This window comes from Myotis davidii, unplaced genomic scaffold (genome assembly GCF_000327345.1).
Source record: "Myotis davidii unplaced genomic scaffold, ASM32734v1 scaffold147, whole genome shotgun sequence".
Lineage (NCBI taxonomy): Eukaryota > Metazoa > Chordata > Mammalia > Chiroptera > Vespertilionidae > Myotis > Myotis davidii.
In genome coordinates this window covers 8233220-8256581 of record NW_006383010.1, presented here as the reverse complement: position 1 = coordinate 8256581, position 23362 = coordinate 8233220, and the positions used below count along the sequence as shown (strand labels likewise).

General features: G+C 41.8%; 1 protein-coding gene across 2 annotated transcripts in view; it reads right to left on the bottom strand.

Moving 5' to 3' along the window:
• Positions 1-23362, bottom strand: part of LAMA2 (laminin subunit alpha 2) — a 491338-nt gene that overhangs the window by 5841 nt on the left and 462135 nt on the right. For both annotated transcript variants that reach the window (XM_015557822.1, XM_015557823.1), the window contains 7 exons: positions 21387-21535; positions 15641-15817; positions 15200-15368; positions 7549-7661; positions 7040-7229; positions 4614-4769; positions 3108-3261 (listed from right to left, as the gene is read on the bottom strand). In XM_015557822.1, the coding sequence (XP_015413308.1) occupies positions 3108-3261; positions 4614-4769; positions 7040-7229; positions 7549-7661; positions 15200-15368; positions 15641-15817; positions 21387-21535 (1108 nt within the window). The remainder of the gene's footprint in view (positions 1-3107; positions 3262-4613; positions 4770-7039; positions 7230-7548; positions 7662-15199; positions 15369-15640; positions 15818-21386; positions 21536-23362) is intronic.

Genomic DNA, 23362 nt, shown 5'->3' with positions numbered 1-23362 from the left:
CAAGGGTGGGCAAACTTTTTGACTCGAGGGCCACAATGGGTTCTTAAACTGGACCGGAGGGCCGGAACAAAAGCATGGATGGAGTGTTTGTGTGGACTAATATAAATTCAAAGTAAACATCATTACATAAAAGGGTACAGTCTTTTCTTTTTTAGTTTTATTCATTTCAAATGGGCCGGATCCGGCCCGTGGGCCGTAGTTTGCTCACAGCTGCTCTAGAGCCAACCTCCTGCAGTCCTCCCTGGCCAGCCACACCTGGGGTGGCATTGGGGCTCAAAGGGCATCTGCAGAGTGAGTGGGTTCCCTTCGCCAGGTGGGGTCCCTTAGCCTAGCCTGTGGGGATCGGGCCAAAACCAGCAGTCCGACATCCCCTGAGGAGTCCCAGAGTGCAAGAGGGCACTCTGCAAAGTTGCTGTCACTCGGCAGCTCCTGTGTTGAGTCTGCCCCCTGGTGGTCAGTGCACATCATAGCTACTGGTTGGAGCATCTGCCCCCTTGGTGGTCATTGCATGTCATAGCTACCGGTTGGATGGTCGAATGGTCGGATGGTAGCTTAGGCATATATACACTTTATAGTTATTGCTTATTTTCTTGGCTGCCTTCCCTCCTAGAATGAAAGTTCTGTGAGAGCAATGACTTTGTATATATTACTCACCATTTTATCCCTGTGCCTACCAAAGTATCTGGCACCTAGTGGAGGTTTAAAGTATATTTGTTGGATGAATGAATGAAGAGCACACACTGAGACCGACTCAAAGAATCTCACATCCAGGTATGATTATGTAAGAAGTCTTGCTGTAGGGTTAAGTCAAGCATTTCAGTGAGTATTCAGCAAAATTTTACTGGGCACTCCAAATGGTGCCACAATGATCTGAAAGGGCTCTAAAGGTCCCAAACATTTTAGTAATAAGGAAAGGAATTGCAAGTACAATTTTGAAGGAGAATATCCTGGGACATAAATAGGCTTTTATATTTCATCCAGGTAATTTCTCTATAATTTTCTCTATTTGATTCATTGGTTTCTTTAATCTTTTAGCAAATATTTAAAATATGCCTCTTAGAAACAAAGTGATTCATTAAGACCAGACTAGACCCTACCAACTGCATGGAGTATTAGGGAAGAACTCATGGAAGTTTATTCATGTCTTGTATTTTATTTGGCAAGAAAAAAAATGCTGTATGAAAACACAACTGTCTTCAATGAAGAGTGGCACCTATTATTATTATTATTATTTTTTTAACATTGAAGGACTCTGGAGAGTCCCTGTATCATTTATTTTATTTTATAAAAATATATTTTTAATTGATTTCAGAGAGAAAGGGAGAGGGAGAGAGCTAGAACAAAGATGTCAAAGGTTTAAATTGAAGCTGTATGTTTTCTGGTGACATAACCTCCTCTGACCACTCAGGTCTTATATAGATTGTGTGTGGAGGAAATGGCAAGCCTTGTTGGAAACTGGAGGAGGGGCTAATTGTCCGGTCTAGTTTGATCCAGAACCAAAGTGCCCAGGCAGCATGGCAAGTCAATCTAACTGCAGGAGCTGGAGCTGAAGCTGAAGTTTGCCATCAAATCTGATCAAGAGAATGCTGTGAATTTGTGAATTTGCAGAAATCTTGGGGGAGGCTTTGGGCTTTTTTAAAAAATATATTTTATTGATTTTTTTTACAGAGAGGAAGGGAGAGGGATAGAGAGCTAGAAACATCGATGAGAGAGAAACACCGATCAGCTACCTCCTGCACACCCTCCACTGGGGATGTGCCCGCCCAAGATACATGCCTTTGACTGGAATCGAACCTGAGACCGTTCAGTCCGCAGGCCAATGCTCTATCCACTGAGGCAAACCAGTTAGGGCAAGGCTTTGGGCTTTTAAAGCACATGGAATTTGGGGTTCATCTTAAACCCCAATGTTTCAACATTTAACATTTTCTGTTTTCATTCCCAACATGCTCTTCGTTGGAAGGCCCTGCTCTTCCATCTCTGACAACTTAGGCATGTGAGTGTTCAATTCACCTTTTTTTAAAAAAAATTTTGTTATTGATTTCAGAGAGGAAGGGGGAGGGAGAGATAGATAGAAACATCAATGATGAGGAAGAATCACCAATCGGCTATTTCCTGCATGCCCCACACTGGGGATTGAGCCCACAATGGGCCCTGACTGGGAATCGAACCATGACCTCCTGGTTCATGGGTTGAGGCTCAACCATTGAGACGCACCAGCTTGGCTCAACTCGCCTTTTAAATTCTCACTCAAATATCAGTTTCTCTGTAAAACCTTTCCCAACAAAAATTAATCTTTCTTCTAAATATCCACAGAACCTGCATACATGTCTTTAGAGTTTTTATTCATTTTTACTTGCTTTCTTGTAGTTTATAAACATATAGAATCTTATCTATGGATAGTAGTATATTCTTGCAGAAAGAAACAGCATCTTATTTACTTCTGTTGCCATGATGACCTCTACATATTATGTGCTCAGTCATTTTATTTTTCCCTAATGACCAAATGCATGTGACTGTGGTAACCATGGTTCTGGGATATTACATCTTAATATATATAATGCCATTATCTTTTTATTATACAGAATGCATTTCATATTATTCTTTCTAAATTGTACCTTCACCATCAGTGATTTAGACCTGCACTGGAAATGTTCATTGAAAAGGGGGAAATACTTAAGGAAAGATACTTAGGGAAATATGTCAGTAATCGATCAAGTAATAGAGCCATGGAAGGAACTGAAAAAAGAACTCAAAATGTTATCTCCATGAAGGTAGACAGGGAACACTTAAAAGTAGATAAATTATATGGTATAACCAAATGAACCTTCTTGCAGAATTATATTTATTCTGCCATTATTGATCACTGGGGAAGGAGATGAAATGAAGTTTCCAAATAGCCTTTTACTTTACTTTTTCTATTAGTTCTTATCAGAATCAGATACATTAATCTTTAAGAGGCATTTTTACTGCTTCTGCAGGCTTTTATTCCTGGTTTAAAGAAAGGATACTAGCTTAGGATCCCAGGGATGTTCATGCTTCCACACAAGCAAGACATTAATATTTGTGCCTAATTAGTATCCAACAGGAAGCAAATGAAAGCACCTCACCTGCTTTGGCAAAACCTGTTCCATCAAAATATGTGCCTTTCTGAGCATTTGCAAAACACGTCCCAACGCGGAAGCTGGAGGTTGGCTGCTCCAGGTCCACAGGGGCCTCTGCCATGTGCAGGTTCCTGACGCAGCCATCGATGCTGTACGTCACCTGGGAGTCAGGACAGAAGACACAAAATCAGGTTTTGCCTCTACGTGGCATGCAATCATTCGTGGGGTGTTCTAAGCATGTCATCATCAGCCATTTGTCTTAAAGCACCCCAAATTGCCTGAGTCTGCACTCTCACCCCAAGCTTCACAGCATGAGCCTGGAATATGATCATTCTGGTATTCTAAATTACTGCATAGCGGGATGGGCTCATATGGTATCATAACTTTTAATTAGCCTATATTCTTACTAATAATTTTTCAACCTTACTATATACACATTTTGCTATAACATATGTTCAAATTCTGTTTGAAAAGATAATTAGGTTTGGTTCAGTGTTTCTTCCTCATGAAAACCTAATAAAAGCTGTGAACCCTTTCCTGAGAAAATGCACGTACACATAAAACTTGAAAGTCTGCACGAAAAATCCAAAGTTTAGGGAATTAGAGAAATCAATCAATCATTCTCGGCTCCATTACATTTCACGTGGTTTCAGGGATGCAATTTAATCGCCCTGGCTATGCTCTCTTCAGAGGCTCTCATCTGACAGGCTGGGGTGGCATATCCAACCTCTATGAGAGGAAGGCAATGCTGACCATCCAGAAGAGGAGCCAAATGCTGAGAATTACAACCATGAGGAACCATGGTCTTTGATGAAGGACAGCTCTATGTTATCATGTGTTCTGACGTGAGCATAGAATGTATCACATTTGTATGTAGTGTGTTCTCTAAATACACGAGTCTCCTGTGCTTCTTAAACGAATGCTTTCCGAAGCAAACAGGACACACGTTCTAACAAAAACGTTATGTTGTAAATATTGATTAACAAAATTGTTCAGGCTTTAAATTCTGAGCCCTGTATTGGATAACTTTAATCTACATACTGCATCTCTCAATGTTTTGAAACAATACTGTCAATACTATCTCTATCATCCTCTTTGTCCCATGCTTTCTATGTCCTCAGGACTCCTTCAAGCACGTTAAGTATATTACCTCACTCAGCCTTTACAGCAACCTTGTTTGTTGGTATTATTATTATTATTATTATTCAATTTTACAAAAGAGGAAACTGTGTCCGTGAGCGATTAGGTAAACTGCTTAAGATCACACAGCCAATCAATAGTTAATTAGGCATTCGAACCGGAGGAGTCTGACCGCAGGGTCCACACTCTGTCCTGTGGTATTGCCTCTCCCTAGCCCAATCTGTCTGGATGACCTTCCGTCACTTCTCAGAAAAGATGATTTCCTGTCTAATTCTAGGTGGTCATTGGCCAATGGGACCTAATAATTAAAAACACATCCATGACTCAGCCAGATTATGTAGGCCACAAAGAAACAACTTCGTAGACACTTACGGGGCCGATTCTCCGGGTAGTGTAGTTGATGGGTAGCCCGCCAACGTACAACAGTCCCACCACATCCAGGATGTCAGCCTTCTTGGGGCTGATGGTTCTGTTGGAGGCATCATCCACATAAAGAATTCCTTCTTGCTTAATTCGAGTAATCTTAATCTACAACAAGAAGCGGAGCCATCAATGCCAATCATGGATACATTTCAAATATGCAGAGGGTAGGACAAGAGTGCTTGAAGGGTTTTCTCAGGAAAAGCAAAATAACTGAGTGGCTAGATGTGCTAAGCCCATCACTTAAGTGACATTAAACCTATTTTATAGAATATCTCAAATTCTGGTTTTCTTTCATTACTGCCTTCTGGGAAAGAGCACAGAATCTTCCTGGGTGAGCTTTAGGTTGAAGACTCCTCCAGAGGCTGCCAAGTAAGCCTGTTGTGAGGACCCGGGGGGACTGAGAGCCCTGTCACGATTCCGTGAGCTGCACGATCCATGTCTGTTTTTAAAAGTGCATTCGTTTGATTGAGCAAAGCCTGGTCTCCCCAGCACGATTTCAGATACGCTGCATCCCTCTGCCTAACAGACCCTCCTCCCGCGGAACTGATGGGAGGGCAGAGCGTCCAGGCTGCACCGCTGTTTCTGCAGCAGCTGATGAGCGCAGTTGGGAGGAAGATGGAAAGCCGGCTGATGCTGAAACTGCAGCAGTGGAGTGAATTATCTTCTGGGATAGAGTGAGAAAGGGGTGTGAAGACCGGCTCCAGCATAGGAACCTTGAGTCTGAATTAAGAAAAATGTGCATGGAATCCTGTGAAAAGCTGGGAGCAGGCTGGGGCGGGGCGGGGCGGGGGGAGCAGGGAGGCTAGAAGGGATCAATGGGGGAAAAGGGGGCATATGTCATACTTTCAACAATAAAGATTTTAAAAAAGTGAATCTACATCAGGATGAGAAGAATTTAGGACCTCATTTTACACTTATCCTGGTTTGGGAAGTAATAAAAAAAAAAACCCTTCAAAAATAAAATCCCTTCATAATGTGGCTATTTAGTGTATTTAAACTTTCTTTCTTAATCCTAGGCTAATTGTGGTCCAACAATGTCTTTTTTTTCTAGTGTTATATTTTACTATTTTATTAGCCAAAGATGAGACTATACCTCAAGGAAACTGCCTTTATACACATCAATATTTTCAAGTCATAAGCTCCCGAGCAAATATGAAAATTCTACTTTTTTTATTTCCAAGATAACAAATTAGTTGACATTGCACTTTTGTCATATATCTTTAGGTTCTTTGGCTTTTAAAAAATATTTTTATTGATTTCAGAGAGGAAGGAGAAAGAGAGGGTGATAGAAATATCAATGATGAGAGGATCATTGATCGATTATCTCCTGCATGCCCCACACTGGGAATCTAGCCTGCAACCTGGGCTTGTGTGCTGACTGGGAATTGAACTGTGACCACAGGTTTCATGGGTTGATGCTCAACCACTGAGCCACATCGGCGGGAAGGTTTTCTGGCTTTTCATATGATATGCTAATCATACAAAATGCTAAATGAGCATTTAACAAGTCCAAGTATGTCAACATATAAAATACACCATCTAATAACATTATACCCTAAAAATTAAACATTTTATTGCTCTACCTAGGGAAGCTTTACTTAATAGGCTATCACAGGTGCAGAAACAAACTCAGAGTTTTCATTTTAATCAGGCAGTATATTATCTACTTGTAGTCATGCCAAAGAGGTAAGCTGGCAAATGGGCCTTCTGTGCCCATAATAGTACCAGTTTCTGGGTGTAAGGCCAATGTTTTAAAAGTTGTTCCAAATGACTGTCGGTGGAAATGATACCCTGGAGCCCTTTAAACATGATACAGTGGATTCCCAGACTCTGGGTTTTTAGAGACCAGAATGGGGTGGAATAGGAGGGTAAGTCTTAAGGCTCATTTTAGTATTGCCAGCTTTTAAGTTTGCCAAGTATAATTTCATAAAAGAGAGGCGATTTTGCTGCCTTAAGAATAGAAAAATATAATCTAAAAATAAATAATATTCCTTTATTTGAATTCGTAGTGCTTTATGATTAACATGCTTCATTGCCCCAGGCTTCCCACTTCCAGCAGTGAGAATGTCTTCAAGTTCCCGGCCCTTGTCTGTGGGCAGATGTTGGGGGGGGGCACAGCTGTATAGCAATGATGGGATCTCATAGCACCGTGAAGAGGCATGTAAGTGGTCAAATACAAACCTACCCAGGTGGGATCACACTTCCAAGCCGGCAGTCGACGACAGCACTTGCTTTATTTTTAGCCTTGGCCGCATTCCAGGAGCACCAAGTCAGTGTTTGCACTGGCAAAATAGTACTGGCACCAGGGGAATGCCAAAGGCTGCCTGCAAGTATACCCGCCTTGCAGGGCACTGCCAATATCCTGGGACTGTTACCTTATGCCACTGGCCATCGTTGATTTTGGTGGGGATCATGGTGTTGGTGTCGCCACTTCCTAAGTCATAACTGAAGTAGGGAAATCCGTTTCTCAGCTGGACTGTAGCGAAATCGGCATGATTGATCCGAGCCATGTAGAAAAGCAAGCCTGACTCAGCCTCCGTGCGTACTTCAAAGGCAATGGTGAGGCTGTGAAACAAAGGCATGCAAAGTCAAACAGAAGAATGGGAGCCTTCGTATTCTAAGACAGAGTGGCATCTGAGCATGAGTAAGTTTTCATTCAGGACAGTTACACCTTTCCCGAGCTGAGGACTTTCCAGGTCTGCTGATTTCCTACACTGGCTCCTCAGGCACAGACGAAAAGAATTCTATTCTCTACTGTACTCAGTGAATTTAAAATAAGATCACCTCATTTATTAATAAATGCAGTGGATTAAACCTGAGTAAATGCAAATACTCAGTGCTTCCATTTATTGCTTCTTGCCTCATACCTCAGAATAATACATACCGGTTTTTAACTTTGGTATCATCAAATGCAATTGCGATGTGACTGTTTTTCGAGAGCCCAAACTGCTTGCTCCCCATCAAAAGAGCTGGTTCTGATTCTACAACACAAGGACCCTGTAATATACCAAGAGAGGAAGTGAGGAGATTATGGGCTCTGTTCTTCAAAAAAGTAATACTGCTAATCGTTTCTTATATTTTAGTTTAATGTTGTCACATAACCTTTTTAAGTTCCTTAAGAATAGAAACAGCCTCTCATTCCTGTCTGTATTCTGCCTCATAGCAGGTACTTATTATTAAATGTTCGGCAAATGGGAATCCATTTTCTTATATTGCACCCTTGAATTGCCAAATAAAAATTCAATGATTAATTCATGTTTTCATCACCCTCTAAAGAAAAATATTGTTTATATTTCTGAGAAAACTGAAACTCCCTTTTCAATAATAGTTTTATTCTTAGAAGATCAAACAAGGAAAATGACAAGCTCGCCACAAAAATGTGTCTGTTTGCCCTCCCCGTATCTATCTCTCACATTACTTTTTCTTGAAAATTACTGGTCTACTAGAAGGTTTCCATGAATTTAGACTTTCAAGATGGTGTCAGCCCTTAAGCAGTTGCTAGGCAACCCAGCAATTTTTTAAAAAATGTAACCCACCAAACACCATTTCAACTGCCACTGTTCAAAGATCAACTTCCTGGGGTGCTGATGAGGGAGAGCTGGGTGCAGGGACAGCTTCAGAGGGCTGGCACCCACTGGGTCCCATGCTCTGCTGTCACTAACTTGAAATTCTTAATAATTTTTGAACAAGGGGCCCTCATCTTCATTTTGCTCTGATCCCTGCAAATGATAAAGCCAGTCAGGGCAGGGTGGGCCGTATCTGGCTGTTGTAACCCTCAGCTCAATAGCTAATCAAGGCTCCTCAAATTACCCAGCCACCATTCCTTTTTCTTCTGTATTTTCACCATCAAGCTCGATGCACAGACTGCTTAAAAAGTCTTTTAGAACATGCAGTCCCAGAGAAAATAAATAACCTGCACTCTCTCAACAACACATCTGTTCTTAAGATCTGCACTTAATAGCTCTGGAGGGGCCACTGGCCCCATGAGCGCTGACTCAGCGTAGGCTCTCCAGCGGCCCAAGGCAGGCTTTGGAGGCAGAGCGTTCTTTCCCAATAGTGCACCTCAGAGATGACTCATCCGCCACAGGAAATTTTTACTCGATGAGGAAAAGCCTGGCTCTCTGTGCTCTTGGGCTCGGTCAAATGGAGCACTCTGCCACAGCAGGGAAAAGGCGTTAAGTGTTCTGAAAGGCTATAAAATTGGTCCTCCTGGAAGTAGTATTTCCCTTCCTGCTTTCCAGGAGATGCTCAGTGACAAAGGGCAGACTGCGGCTGACATTTACACAGATATGCAAAAACCCAGTGGGAAGACCAGCAAAGCGCTGGTTATTCACGCAGCGGAATGGCCTCTCTCAGAATCAACGTTGGCACCTTTCTTTCTTATTATACAGACAGCAAAATGAGCCCAAATGAATAGCAAGACTTTGGTAGCTTAATGTCTCAGCCTTCAATGATGCTATTGGTAGAACAGGAATCATTTTTCATCCGCTTATGGTATTTCCTGTACAGAGGACAATCGCTACAAACACAAGCAGCCTGCAGTCCTCCTGAGACATCTCCGAGCATCCTATCTGCTGGGGGACCATTAGGGGAAGAATGTGACGGAAACATCTCTAAACCCTCAGCCCTGAAAACTGAGGGATGAAAACGGCCAGTGGATTCTGAGGAATTAGGAACCAACACTGTGCAGCCTAAAAGAAAACCATCAGCACGTTATTTCCATGTTCTTGTAACCACTGTGGTCACTCATCCAGTTACTACAAATAAGTAAAATAACTTTCTAATTTTTTAAACGATCAAAGTGGTGATTGTAAAGATTAGCTGTTTTATTGGTCACAGCTGTTCACCATGAAGACCCTTTGTCTTTATATGTTTAGATCCTTGTGCCCGGGGCACCAGGATAACCTGGCTTGCTGGTATACCGGACAGGCCTGCCCAACACTGGTCCTGAGCTGGGCAGAAAGTAGTTCTCTGTCAATACTACCGTATTTTCTAGATAAAAAACAAACAAACGTGCTGACACTATTTTAGGAAAACCTTTGACCAGAAAAGGATGGCGGTTTTGTAGGCATTACATGACACACCGCTTGAAACTTAGGAAGAGCGCCTCTTGGAGGGGTCCTGCTTCTCTGTTGCAGCAGGCGGACCTTGAGCAGCAACAGAAGCAGTGGCTAAAAACAGTGTTGTTCTCAGACTGGCCAGTGTTGTAGCAGAGAGTGGTAAGGAACAGATCAGTCTACTAGATAACCTGAGTCTAAAGCCGTTATGTTCATTGTTTGTTAAGGACGTCCCTATGCATGTTTACTATCATCAGTTTCCAATGGGATGGATGGTATGGATATTGCTCTAATCACACTTCTATTACCTTCCTTTATAAAATTGCACTGAGAAGGGCCCATCTAAGAGGGTTTATATGGACCCACTTTAAGGCTTAAATGGAAGATAGTCCTCCAATCTCTAATCTGGTAATGCTTTCCCACAAGTGGATGGGCCTGGATGTTCTGCATCACTTTCCCCGGGATGAATCTGAAACCAGGGACAGCAAGCTTCTAGCAGTCAGTCTGCCTGATGCACCCTCCTCCTCCCTCAGGCCCCTCAGAGGGTGGAATTGCTCACTCTGACTCTCAAGGGTCTTTTTCCCCTCTAAACTTTTAAAGGGGAACTTGTGAGATGGAACAGAAAGCACCTGTGGTTTCCACAACCATAAAATGACCTTGTCATTAAGGACATTTTCAACCCTGTTTCCCGTAGAAATCTAGGCTAAGAAAGAGGGGTAGGAGTGTCTTCTAATTTTAAAGAATAGTTATTGCATGATGACTCTTCCTCCTCCAAGCCAATGTGAGCTTGAGCGGAGGCATCATTTTTATGGATGTGCTACTGTACCTGTGTTATTTGGGAAACCCTGATCTCTGAAATCTGTTAGAACAACAATAACGATAATAAAAAAATTTCCCTGTCAAGAGAGGCTCATCAATCTCAACATGTTACCATCCTGCCACCTAGTGGAGACTCTTTAAAGTACCAGAGTCCATGAGGAAAAAGGCGCTAGGAGAGGACAGGATCTGCCTGCTTCCTGTTTGTCTCTGCTGCGCAGGTGACGAGTTGTGGACAGACAAGAGTGGGGTGGGGAGTCTTAATGTGGCGGTGTGGGTAGAGCAGTGGCGTGGTCAGAGAGGGTGATGAAGGAAGCCACGTGTGGGCCAGGTGAAAGTGCAGACGATTAGCAACGGAGCGAGAACATCTTCACCCTCCCTCTGTCACTCATTTAACTTTGGGTCGGGATAAAGCAGTGGTCATTCCAACTGCTGGCTGTGGGCTGACATTTGGAAATGAGTTTTGGCTTCAGGATAGTATATGACTGGTGGATATGCCTTCCTTGTGTTTAGATTGGTACTGAGCAGAGATTTAAATTGCATTTATCACAACTGGCACCTTTGTTCTTGAAAGCACCAAATGACAAATGATCATAAAGTGGTATTTTTTTTTTGTCTTTACGAGTCAATAATCCCTGTAACAAATATAGGCTAAAACCACATCTGAGAAGTTGGGTGTTTCTTTGTGACGGTCTTTTTTACAGATGAATTCTAAGGGGAAGAGACTTTTTGTAGCACTGACTTCAGCATTCTGCAATACAAAATCCCCACTCAAGCTGTTTATTGAGAAACTGAATATGTTAGCTCCCTGCACATGAGCTCTTTTGGTAAGTACTGGGCATTTGCAGTAGCATTTCCACACTAATGCCTGAATAGACCGCTTGCAGTATGGAAAATGTGTATTTCCCCTTTAAATACATATCAGTATCCAATTGATTTATCCTTGAGCCTGGACTGTACTTAGCTTTTAAATTTGTAGCATTAAAGCTGCTGGAGAAATAGCTTTCTTTGCTCTATTCTTTCCCTCTCTGCTCACTTATTTCCTCCAACTCTCAAGAGCCCTCAAGAGCACAGGGACTCTTGATGGCTACTTAACATGGCTCTATTAGTGCTCATGTTCTAAACTAAGTTCAATTTTCTAATAAAAACCAAGTGAAGAAATGCAGTCAGCTTGTTGTATACCAAGCCATGCAGGCCATGAAGGCATATACTTGCAGAGGGTTTGTCACATTTCAACAAAAATCAGTCATACGACATGTCCAGTCTCTTATTTACCCCCACCCTTTGCCATCCTCCATGAGAAAAAGTCACAGAAACAACATGTAAAAATGTTTCCTTCAGCACTAAGCGGGCTAAAGAATAAGAGAGAGTATAAAGAGAAGATGCCACCACACTATCAAATGAGATGATACGTGTGAAATGCTCTCTGGTCTACGGTGTTCTGACATGTGTTTATAATAGGATTGACATAATCTATTTCACAAGGCAGGGATTTCTTAAGATATTCTTAAATTGCCCTGTAGTATAGGAACTGCCCTCATGTTGTAAGTTGCTGGTGGGAGGTGTGTGATGGCAAAAAGAAGAAAATGGTCCGGCCAGCGTGGCTCAGTGGTTGAGCGTCAGTCAACCTTTGAACCTGGAGGTCATGGTTCAATTCCTGGTCAGGTCACATGCCCAGGTTGTGGGCTCAGCTGTTAGTAGTGGCATGCAGGAGGCAGCCGATCAACGATCCTCTCTCATCATTGATGTCTCTATCTCTATCTCCCTCTCCCCCCATCTCTGAAAGCAATAAAAATATATATTTAAAAAAGAAGAAGAAAATGAAGGAACTGAGACTAGGAGATGGTTCCTACCTACGGTGCTAAAACAAACAGGAGACTCACACACAGGCAGTTCCCACTTCAGGAATGAAGTCATAAGACCTAATTCTTAAATAAATTCTTAAATATAAACTCTGACTTAAAAATGTTTTCCTCTCTTACATAATGTCATAAGTATGTCATCATAATTTTATATTGTTTCAATTACAAGATTTTAAATATAAGAGTGTGGTGACATATTTAAATTTGCATTTGATGGACCTGTTTCACACTTGCAGGTACCACTAGCCATTTTGTTTGGGTGGAGTTTAATGGTGTCTCCTGGCATGCTTCCAGTGTTCAATCTTGAAAGCCAGTGGGCTCTGTTTGCAGCTTACACTCAGCACAGATCTTGACTGACCTCCACACATATTTGCTTACTGTGTGATTTATGTTAATATCTCTTTCTCCAGTCTCTGGCTCTTAGCTTCTCCCTCTCTGTTTTTTCCCCTCTCTCAGTGTAGCAATGATGAGATCTCATTCACCCTTGCATAAATATTTGTTATAAAATAAACTGTCAAACCTTTAACTTATTTTATTTTTCAACTAGAGGCCCGGTGCACAAAATTCATGCATGGGTAGGGTCTATAGACCTGGCCAGTGATCAGAGCGATCAGGTTCCCTGCCTTACGACCTCCCTGCCTCCTCCTTCCCTCATTCCCTCAGCACTGCGCTGCAGCTGCTGGTCACCTGCCATGTTCTGTTACAGTTTACATTCAATATAGTTTTGTATTAGTTTCAGGTGTTTAGCACAGCGATTAGATAACCAGATTCTTTACAAAGTGTTCTTCTGATATTTCTAGTCCCCACCTGGCACCATATCTAGTTATTACAATATTAAAGACAATATTCTCTATGCTGTACTTAACATCCCTGTCACTATTTTGTAACAAATTATACTTCTTAATCCCTTCACAGTTTTCACCCAGTCCTCCAACACCCCTCCCCTCTGGCGCACATCAGTCTGTTCTATGAGTCTGTTTCAATTTTGTTTGTTTATTTTCAAAGGACTTCCACATATATTATCTCGTTTGATTCTTACGGTAACCCCTTGTGGAAGGAAAGGTAGGTGTACTATCTACATTTTACAGAGGATAAAATGATACTTGGAGTATGTGACTGGTTTTCCTGAAAGATCATCATTTGGCTTCTCATTTAATCAGTGTTTCTAGAGACAAAGAGCACACTTCTTTACAGACCTACCTATTCCCTCATGGAAACTAAGGAAGATAATAAAACATTCAGGAGTTTTCAAAATCTGCACTCCAGCTAAAGCTCAACCCATCCATTGGGAAGCACTGCAGATATGACGCATGTGTTGTCAGAGTGTAGTGAGAGCCGCGCTCTCTGACATAGTAATGGAGAGAATGTAAACTGGTATAACCTTTAGAAAAAGCAGTTCAGATGTATGTGTTGAGAGTCTTAGGCATATTCATCATTTGGCCTCATAATTCACTGCCTAAGATTCTATTTAAAAAAAAAAATCAGAAACACTGAGAGAGAGTTTATTGTACAGTGTTCAATGAAATAGGGTTTCTAATAGTGAAAAACTGGAAATACTGTAAGTGGCCTACAATGGGGAAGCAGTAAAACCAACGGTAAAGATAGAGTGTTGCAGTCATAAGGAGCCAGACTCTAGCGCAGTGGTTCTCAACCTTCTGGCCCTTTAAATACAGTTCCTCATGTTGTGGCCCAACCATAAAATTTTTCGTTGCTACTTCATAACTGTAATGCTGCTACTGTTATGAATCGTAATGTAAATATCTGATATGCAGGATGGCCTTAGGCGACCCCTGTGAAAGCGTCATTCGACCGCCAAAGGGGTCGCGACCCACAGGTTGAGAACTGCTGCTCTAGAGTTAGACCCACTGGAGCAAATTCTTATCCTGCTATTTATTGGCTATGTCAGTGAGTGGGTGAGTTACTTAGGCTAACTAGTTCTTATCAACACAACTGAAAATGTGACTGTATATATATATATATGTGTGTGTGTGTGTGTGTGTATATATATATATATATATATATATTAGCTCTGTTATGAAAATGACATATACTATTGAGTGCTGGCACATAGTAAGCACTTAAAAGTAGACATAATAATCATTGCTATATAGTAATTGTGTCATTTATGAAGTGCTTAGTATATGCTAGGCATTTAATAAACATTATCTTTTTAAACCTGCATAACAGCTCCTTGATGTATGTGTTGATAATATCCTCACTGTACAGATGAGAAAACAGAGGAAGAGACTGGCCAAGTAGATTTCCCAAATTCACACAGATGGTAGGTAGAGTGCTGGGATTTGAACTCAGGCCTTCAGACTCTGGAGCCCATGCTCTAACCAAGGATCTTCCACCTCTCATACGCTGAAATAATTTGTGTGTCTCTGTATGTGTGGGTGCATGTGCATGGACACATACACATATACACGCTTATATAGACAGGTTTGATCCTGTATTGCCAATTTTTAAAAACATAGTCCCAAATTGAGATCTACTGTATAAAATGTAAATAGGTTTGCCTCTGTATGGTGGTATTATAAGTGGAGTTTATACTTGATCCTAAGACATTTCTATGCGTTCTCACTTTTCATCTGAAAACATGTGCCATTTTATAAACAGGGAAATGAAAGGAGGGCAGATGTTGAAATAAAAGTAATCCAAGGAATATATAAGGAAAATAGGTTTTCATAGGCAGGTTACCCATCCTCTAATTTTGGCTATAAACAATAGTAAGTATTCGGAATAACCTTCCTGCTTAAAATGACTAAGAATTAGGAAGCAGTGGGCTGTAAACACTTACATGTGCCACAGCGGGGGTGCGTGTGGAGAAGGCCGGAGTGGGGACTGGCTCTGGCTGGATGACTATTTCAGCTGGAACCCCTCCATCTTCATCCTCTCGGGGTTTCTGATGGGCACAACGGCCAATGTCTGCATTTTTGAAGGATACAGGCTGTGCAAAGTCCATGGGGCTAATGGAACAGGATTAAAATTAAGTATTTTCTTATTTTACATGGTCTTGTTTCCTTATAATCTAATCAAGTCCTCCCTCCCCCTTTTTATTGGCCATTAGTGCAATTTTTATAATCTAACCTGAAACCCTTCACTATTTCCTTCACCCCACATTTTTGGACAGTATAGATGCCTCTCTCTCTCTCTCTCTCTCTCTCTCTCTCACACACACACACACACACACACACACACACACACACACACACAAATAGTAGCAAGGAGATTCACTTACACAGAGTTAATAACAAGGTTCCATATACAGCCTTCAAAAGGAGGAATATTTCTGAGTGGAGAAGGTTGAAATTCAGGTGGAGCACCACCAACAAAAAGCTTTTTAACTTCAATAGCCTGGTCTGCTGTCAGGTTCTGCATATGCCTTCTGTCTTCATCAACTTGAACAGTAAAGATGCTGGTAAAACATTTAAAATAAACAAGTATAAAACACAGAACGTCCAATACAATTGAATACCAAACTCTTTCACTCCACCCCCATCCCTCCCTCCTGTAGCTTCCAAGTGAGTGTAGATTTGATGATTAGGTATTCTACATTGAACAAATAATACCGCTTCTCAGGCTTGTATCCATCTGCCTCCCTCGTTAACTCTCCCTGAGCGTTTACTTAAAGGAGGCAATGGTGTAGCTACCACATTAGCCTCTGGTGGCATTGACAACAGTGGTCTACAGCCCGACACCTGAGCTTCTGTACCGTGTAGCAATGTCTAATCTGATAAGGCTCGGTGGGTTCTGCACAGCACGGGGTCACTTTTCATTTGGCTATTTCTTGGCTTGTGCTAGCTGTTATCTTCTTGCTAGGGGACAAACTGTACTCCTGAGAGCTTAGATTGCAGGAATCAACAGCAGACACTTCCAGGACATTTTAGAAAGAATGTAGCTGCTGGCTTTTGAATAGAAGAGGCAGGCAAGAACACCAAGCTAATTGTTCCTCGTAATGATTTTTCCCCCGAGTGGCTGTTTCATTAATTTCCCTAATTTGCTTACGAGAGATAACTCACACACTACTAATTGAGAACCTCATGCTACTTATTCACCATCCTAGAATCCTGGGGCAAAGAATCAGGAGACAGAGTTCTGATCATGGAAATGACCAAAGGCATTTTCTCTTTTGTTCTATTTTTTTTTTTTTTTAAGAGAGAGAGGAAGGGAGAAGGAGAGAGAGAGAAACATTGATTAATCATCTGCTTCCTGGGGATCAAGCCTGCAACCCGGGCACGTGCCCACAAACTGGGGACCTTTTGGTACATGGGATGATGCTCAACAAATGGAGCCACAATGGCCAGGGCTTTTCTTTTGTTCTAGAAGCAGGTTTTAAACTTCAGACCCAGTCAGCGTGAGGTATTAGTCATCAGTGTGGGCCACTAGCCCGAGGATCATACAGATTGCTGAAAACGTACTTCATATCTGGGGAGAAAACCAAAGTACGTAGGTAGAAAACCCAGTTCTAAAATGCCATCTCACTTGATTTTATCAGGAAGAAAAACCACATACAGAATTAGTAGCAATAAGCCAGGGCAAAGATGCTCTGAAGTGGCATTATGAAATCGGTCCTTGTTGGGACAATTCAAACGTAAGAGACTGGAAAGAAAATGGGTTATGTTGTAGCTCAATATGTCATTGTTTGCGGGGGCGGAGGTATAGAGGAGGCAAGTTGAATTTAGCTTCAAAGGAAAAATAAGGGGAAATGACATCGTGTTGTGTTTTTTTTTGTTTTGTTTTGTTTTTAACAAGACTCTGGAAGCGCGTGTTGATAAAGTTCAGGAGGTTCAACCTCATTGCTAAGAATGCTGATGGTTTTATGAGACTTAAAAAACCACTCACTGAGGAGTCCTCCCCTCCCCTTTCCGAAATACCTTCTGTTCTTTTGCTAAAAGCATCCTCTTACTAATAGGATACAGCATTGTTCCTGTGAGTTTTCATGAGGCATTTAAGCACTATTAAAGATTGTCCTGGGAAAGCAATCGCTGCTATTGATTAGAATTTTCAAAGAGCCAGGGCTCTTCTCTTTCTGATGCAGACTCTCTAGTCTGGTTCTGCCCCAAGGACCATAATAACAGTCCCTTCTTACTAGATCACAGGGTGGAGATGTAGAATGGCATGAGCTTTCGGAAGGAACAGAATAGAATTAAGTATTAGTGTGTGAACTTGGGTCAGGTATTTAATCTTGCTCAGTCTCATTTCATTCATTTGTAAAATGAAGATACCAATATGCAGTTCAAGCAGTGGAAAACATAAATTAAGGGATTGCACTGGGGTGGTATTAGTTAATAAGGGCATTGCTAGAAGACTGTATAGCTAACTCCTGCTTAGAATTTACACTAGGAGCATCAAATCTAGATCAAAGAAGGACTTAATCAACATATCCATTATGATTCTGACATGTTTCTTGTTTTTCAAGTACCTATTCCACAACTTTTAACTGAAGACCTACTATGTGTAAAAAACTCTCAATATAATAGAAATTACATTACAAAGTGTGTTATGATAGGTCAGCTGTATTTTCTTACAATTTCAATGGTTGATACCTGGAGTTTATATTTCTTGTTTGGATATTGGTCTAAGATTTTTTTTTTTCACCACCAACTGGATTGCATATGTAGAAGAAGGTATTAAGAGACGTGCCCTAATATTTGTAATTTACACGAAAAATAAAATTTGAAGCTTTTTTCATTTAGATGGTAAGATAAAAATATCTGGGTTGCCATGTCCAAATCATGATCCTATTCTGGAAAACCCAACATAGTCCTGAAATATCTGATCCAGTGGTCTTTAGCCTAATTCTATACCTGTCCAAAGAATGCACTCACAGAAGAGAAATACTTGCCTAAGCATCTATTTCAGGCTCTTAGGGTTTAACTTTTTTTCTAGTTAGAATCACTGGCCATTTCAGTGGACTCCAGGAGAAGGATCAGAGGGCAAAACAGCAGTAGAAGCAGGGGTCACTGGAGTACCATGGGATTGGGTACCAAATTGACTGAAATGAGATTCTTGGAGATGAAGGGACAGAAAAGAAGAGAGAATAAGGGAGGAGGGGTAAAGTCAGGCAGGGAGGGAGAGAAAAGGCCAAGTACAATCTTGAAACGTTTACCTCTTAATATGGTGAAAGTCCAATAATTTTGTGAGATGATATTAAAATTACCATCTGATCTGGGGTTTTAGGAAAAGAACTGGTAATTGACATTGATGGTCCGAGAAGTGTTGGGAGAAAGCAAATATTTCCAAAATAGTAAGAGTATCATAATCAACATAAAGTTGAACAAATCTCTGAGGTCACAAAAAGGGGTAAGAATAAATAGTTGGTGAGCACAGATGGAGGTGTCACATACAGTGCTGAAATATTATATATATATACACACATATATATATATAAAATCTCCTAGCTCTGTTATTTACTAGTTATGTGATTTTTGGGAAAGTTAATATTTCCTCATCCATGATGAAAGGATATTAATACAGATCTCACATACATTTAGAACAATTAAAGGCCATGGTCTTTTTCTAGTATTTCACCCAGAACATGCCATAGCATAGGTATGAAGCATTAGAAATGTTTTTAGGTGAAGGTCTTAGGATCATTAGGTATCTTTGGTTAATCAGTTAATTGTAGCACTTGCTTATTGGAAAGGTGATTATTGTTTTTGACCTTAGAGTGCTGAATGAGATGTTAGGATAGCAAATATGTTCTTGTTATGCCAATGAGTTCAGTGACTGCACTAATATGTCCAATACATTATCCTTTAATTAACAGCAAATGGCAAAACTGTTTGTTTATATGGCCAATTAACTGAATGATCTGCTTTCAGTGATGTACTATACACTCAGCTTAATCAAATAAAGGTTGGATTGATGGCCAACAGCTGTGAGGTTGGCATAATAAAATGCCCGTCTTGAAGAAACACCTGTTAAAAGGACACCTTAGTGCAGTGGTTCTCAACCTTCCTCATGCCGCGACCCTTTAATACAGTTCCTCATGTTGTGGTGACCCCCAACCATAAAATTATTTTCGTTGCTACTTCATAACTGTAATTTTGCTACTGTTATGAATCATAATGTAAATATCTCATATGCAGGATGTATATTCATTGTTACAAATGGAACATAATTAAAGCATAGTGATTAATCACAAAACAATATGTAATTATATATGTGTTTTCCGATGGTCTTAGGCGACCCCTGTGAAAGGGTCGTTCGACCCCCAAAGGGGTCGCGACCCACAGGTTGAGAACCGCTGCCTTAGTGCAACATCATGATGCACTTGGGAATGTCAGAATCCTTTCTCTACAAAATAAGATATTTTGAATGATTTGGGGTCAACTATATTCCTGAAATCTGCGTTTGCTTATTAGAATTATTTAAAGTTAAAGCCTTTAAAAAGTCCTTCTGACAATGAGAAGGATTACAATTTGGCAAAGAACCTGAAACCTGCTGTGGAAACATGGACACACAGTACTTTAGAGCATTCCCAAATGAGGAAATTCAGTCTGCATTTCTTCTCAGAGACCATGACTGCAATATCTGGCTATTACATTAGTAAAAGTTCTTACTCTGTCCAAATATTGATCCCTCATTTGTCTTAATCATGGTTTCTAAACATCTCAGTCAGTAGACACTCTGCAAGAATGCTTAGCATCAATTCAGCTCACAACCTAAGGCTCTATATAATAACAAAAATGCGAGCCAAGGAAAACTGAATCATTTACTTAGAAGATAAGAAATTCTTTAAAAAATGTTTTTATTGATTTCAGAGAAAGGAAGGGAGAGGGGGAGAGAGATAGAAATGTCAATGATGGGAATCATTGATCGGCTGCCTCCCACACACCTACTACTGGGGATTGAGCCCGCAACCCAGGCATGTGCCCTGATCAGGAATCTAACCATGACCTCATGGTTCATGGGTTGATGCTCAACCACTGAGCCACAGAAGTTGAGCAAAGATAAGGAATTGCTAATACTTATCCAAACTGTTATCCCCACAAGAGGATAATTGGAACATGTAGGTCTGTATAGAATAGCCTCTTATTTGAACTACTGCTGCAGATTCATACTTTTGTCGCATTTAACAGTATTTCCTGTGTTCCCAGGTTTCAGATTTGATTTCTGCTTCTTTCCATGTCTTCAATCTAATACACGGATCGCTGGGTTGGAGGTCTAACGTCTCTGGGCTTCTGCTTTCTTTGTCTCTAACTGTCCTCCTAGAGAAATCACCACTCCGGGTTGTCATATAACAGTTGTGTGGAAAACACGGTTGACTTTCCCAATAAAGAAAGTATGAAGAAATTCCAAAGCAATGAGAGCTCAGCTTACAGCATTATTATGTGTGTCCAGTTCCCTGCCTCAGGGTGGGAAGCAAAGGCTCGCGGGGATCCATGGAGGCAGCCAGCCTCCACACAGTGATGGCAGGACAGCCACCGTTCCCTTCTCTCCCTCCACGCTGCTCCCTCAGGAAGCCACTCTGCAGGGACCCCGCACACCCGGGAGGGGGATGGGGGTGAGGCACGCACATAGCAGTGCTCAGTAGGCCCTGCAGCCCCTGCACGCTCCGGATCGGTGACAGGTTTCTAAGCAGCTGCCATCACGGCTTTGGAACCTGAATGAAACAGCAGCTGCTGGCGGCTGCGGGCCCGGGCGAGCTGCTCTGCGCGGTTGGCTGTGTGCATACCTTATTCGAAGAGGGAATAGCTGAGAGGTGCAGAGGGAGGGAGAGCTCGTCTCATCTACAGCTTCAGAAGATACATTTGCTTTTTCCCACGGTGGAGAGGGGAATGGCGCAGAATAAAAATGTGAAGAGCAGAACTCCTAAGGGCCAAGGTAAATGAGGTTTCTGAGCAGGAAAGGTAAAGAAGAAATGTAGCTACTGGAGAGTTTGGGGCAATGCATCGCATGCCCGTGCACACGGGGCCCAGCCGGCCGGGCTGCAGAGGGGTGCGTGTTAGTAGGCAGGGGGTTCTCAGGGCGGCGGTTACCCTCTGGCTCTCTCCACGTGAACGGAGTGCTCCCTCCCGTCGTGAAACAGGCTCGGCTCTGGTTTGACAACAATTTTCCGCATGATGCGCGCGCCCGTGGAGAGATGCACTTCCAGGCGGCCCTTGTTCAGGAAGATCGCATAGTAGGCCTGCAATGCAAGCGGTCGCCAAGGTTACAGAGGTTCCCTGACAGGATGGCAGATTCATCTGCTCTGAGGTCTTATCCGAGAAGTGAAGACTCTATGTTTTCTTAAGCAACAGTATTGAAAGCTGCTGGAAATAGCTTTTTAATCATTTACCATTTCTGCCTGCGAGGTGATGTGCAAAGGGGGTGTAGTACTACCGAACTCTCTGCAAAGCAGATTTGCGATGCAGACCCTGTCAGGTCTGCAGGCGGTGGGTCTCTAACTCACAGAACCCACCGGGAAACACAGGGTGCCAACAAAAACCCCCTCTCCCTTCTATTCACAGTGGACAGCGGCTCCTGGAAATCTGGTCTGACTCCCAACCTCCTGGCATTTTGAGCGTTTAGACTTCAATGTGTTCCCTGAGCTGGTGGAATAGATTGCTATCACCAATACGTAACTTGTCTCCCTCATTTAGGAAGAAGGAAGACAATTTTTCATCCACAAACATGCCTGCTTTCTTCTTGCTGCCGTTACTATAGCAACCAGGATGGCTTAGAGATCAGATTAGGAACCCCAGGGAGCTGGAGCGCAGCCCCCGGCCCCAGAGCTGAGGCCATGCGTGCTCCCTTTCTTGAGGAGCACGGACATTTGCTGCACACTGACCACTTGGTCCTCCGCCCGTCACCTGCGGCGGTGGAGACGGTGCAACATCACATCGTGTCTCCGCGGAGGGACCAAGGCGTCTATATGGCTGTGTGTCCAACACAAAATGGCCAGCGGGTCGGATCAGTGCTCACCATCCATCAAAGGGCCATTGCAAACGACTCACTCAATTAGTCTCAAACTCCTTCAGCAGAACATAATCACAAACAGCTCTATGGGTATCAAGACTGTTAACTTGGAAAAAATAAACTCTGTCAGTGTAACCAGCATTGCTTCTACAACAGACAGGAATATTTAATCTTGTTTCCTCATTCAGATAGCAATTGTTGTGAGCTTTTCACAGCTAAATATTCATTATCACTAAAATGTTGAAACATTAACATGTGACTTCTAATCTACTTTGTACTATAGTAATTAATATTGTCTCATTTAAATTGTTTTAATAGCATCCTGTTGTGTTTTAAGAACTATCCTGAAAGCTGGTGATTCAAGTCCATTTATTTAGTCCTTGTTGAGGAGAAATGTGGAGCCAAGAGTTGGTGCTTAAATATTTGACAAATATCCCCCCGTGGAAGTCTATTTCAGAATGTTTTATCTGGCCCTCTTATTACAACTAGCTTATGATTTGGAGTAGTGAGAAAAGAATTTTGATTTTCAGGATTAAAAGATGAAGAATTTAGGAGTGCACTTATATTTTTATGTATTTAGTGCTTATGTGCAGCTAGGAATGAGATAAAATAACACTTTTTTTTTCTCTCCCTCTACTCTTCAAAAACTATTTTTTATTATGACTATTTGATACATTTCTCACAATGCAAGGGACACACATCACAACTTAGAATTCAATGAATACCTGAACATCTACCACTTAGGTTGAAAAGCAACACTTTTGTATCTCTTCTGAGATTCTTTCCAATCCCATTTCCCAGCTTCCCCGACGTAGAGGTAACCCCTAACATGAATTTTATTCCCTTGTTTTTTAAAAACCGTTATTTTTATTGTTTGGCTTAAACAATAGAAATGTATTTCCTCAAGGTACTAGAGGCTGTAGTTTGAGGTCAGGGCACCACAAGGTCATGTTGTGGTGAGAACCCAACTCCCGGTTCACGAACAGCCACCTGTCACTGTGTTCTCACAGGCCTTTTCTCGGGGCCTGTGCTTAGCAGCGGCTCTCAACCTGTGGGT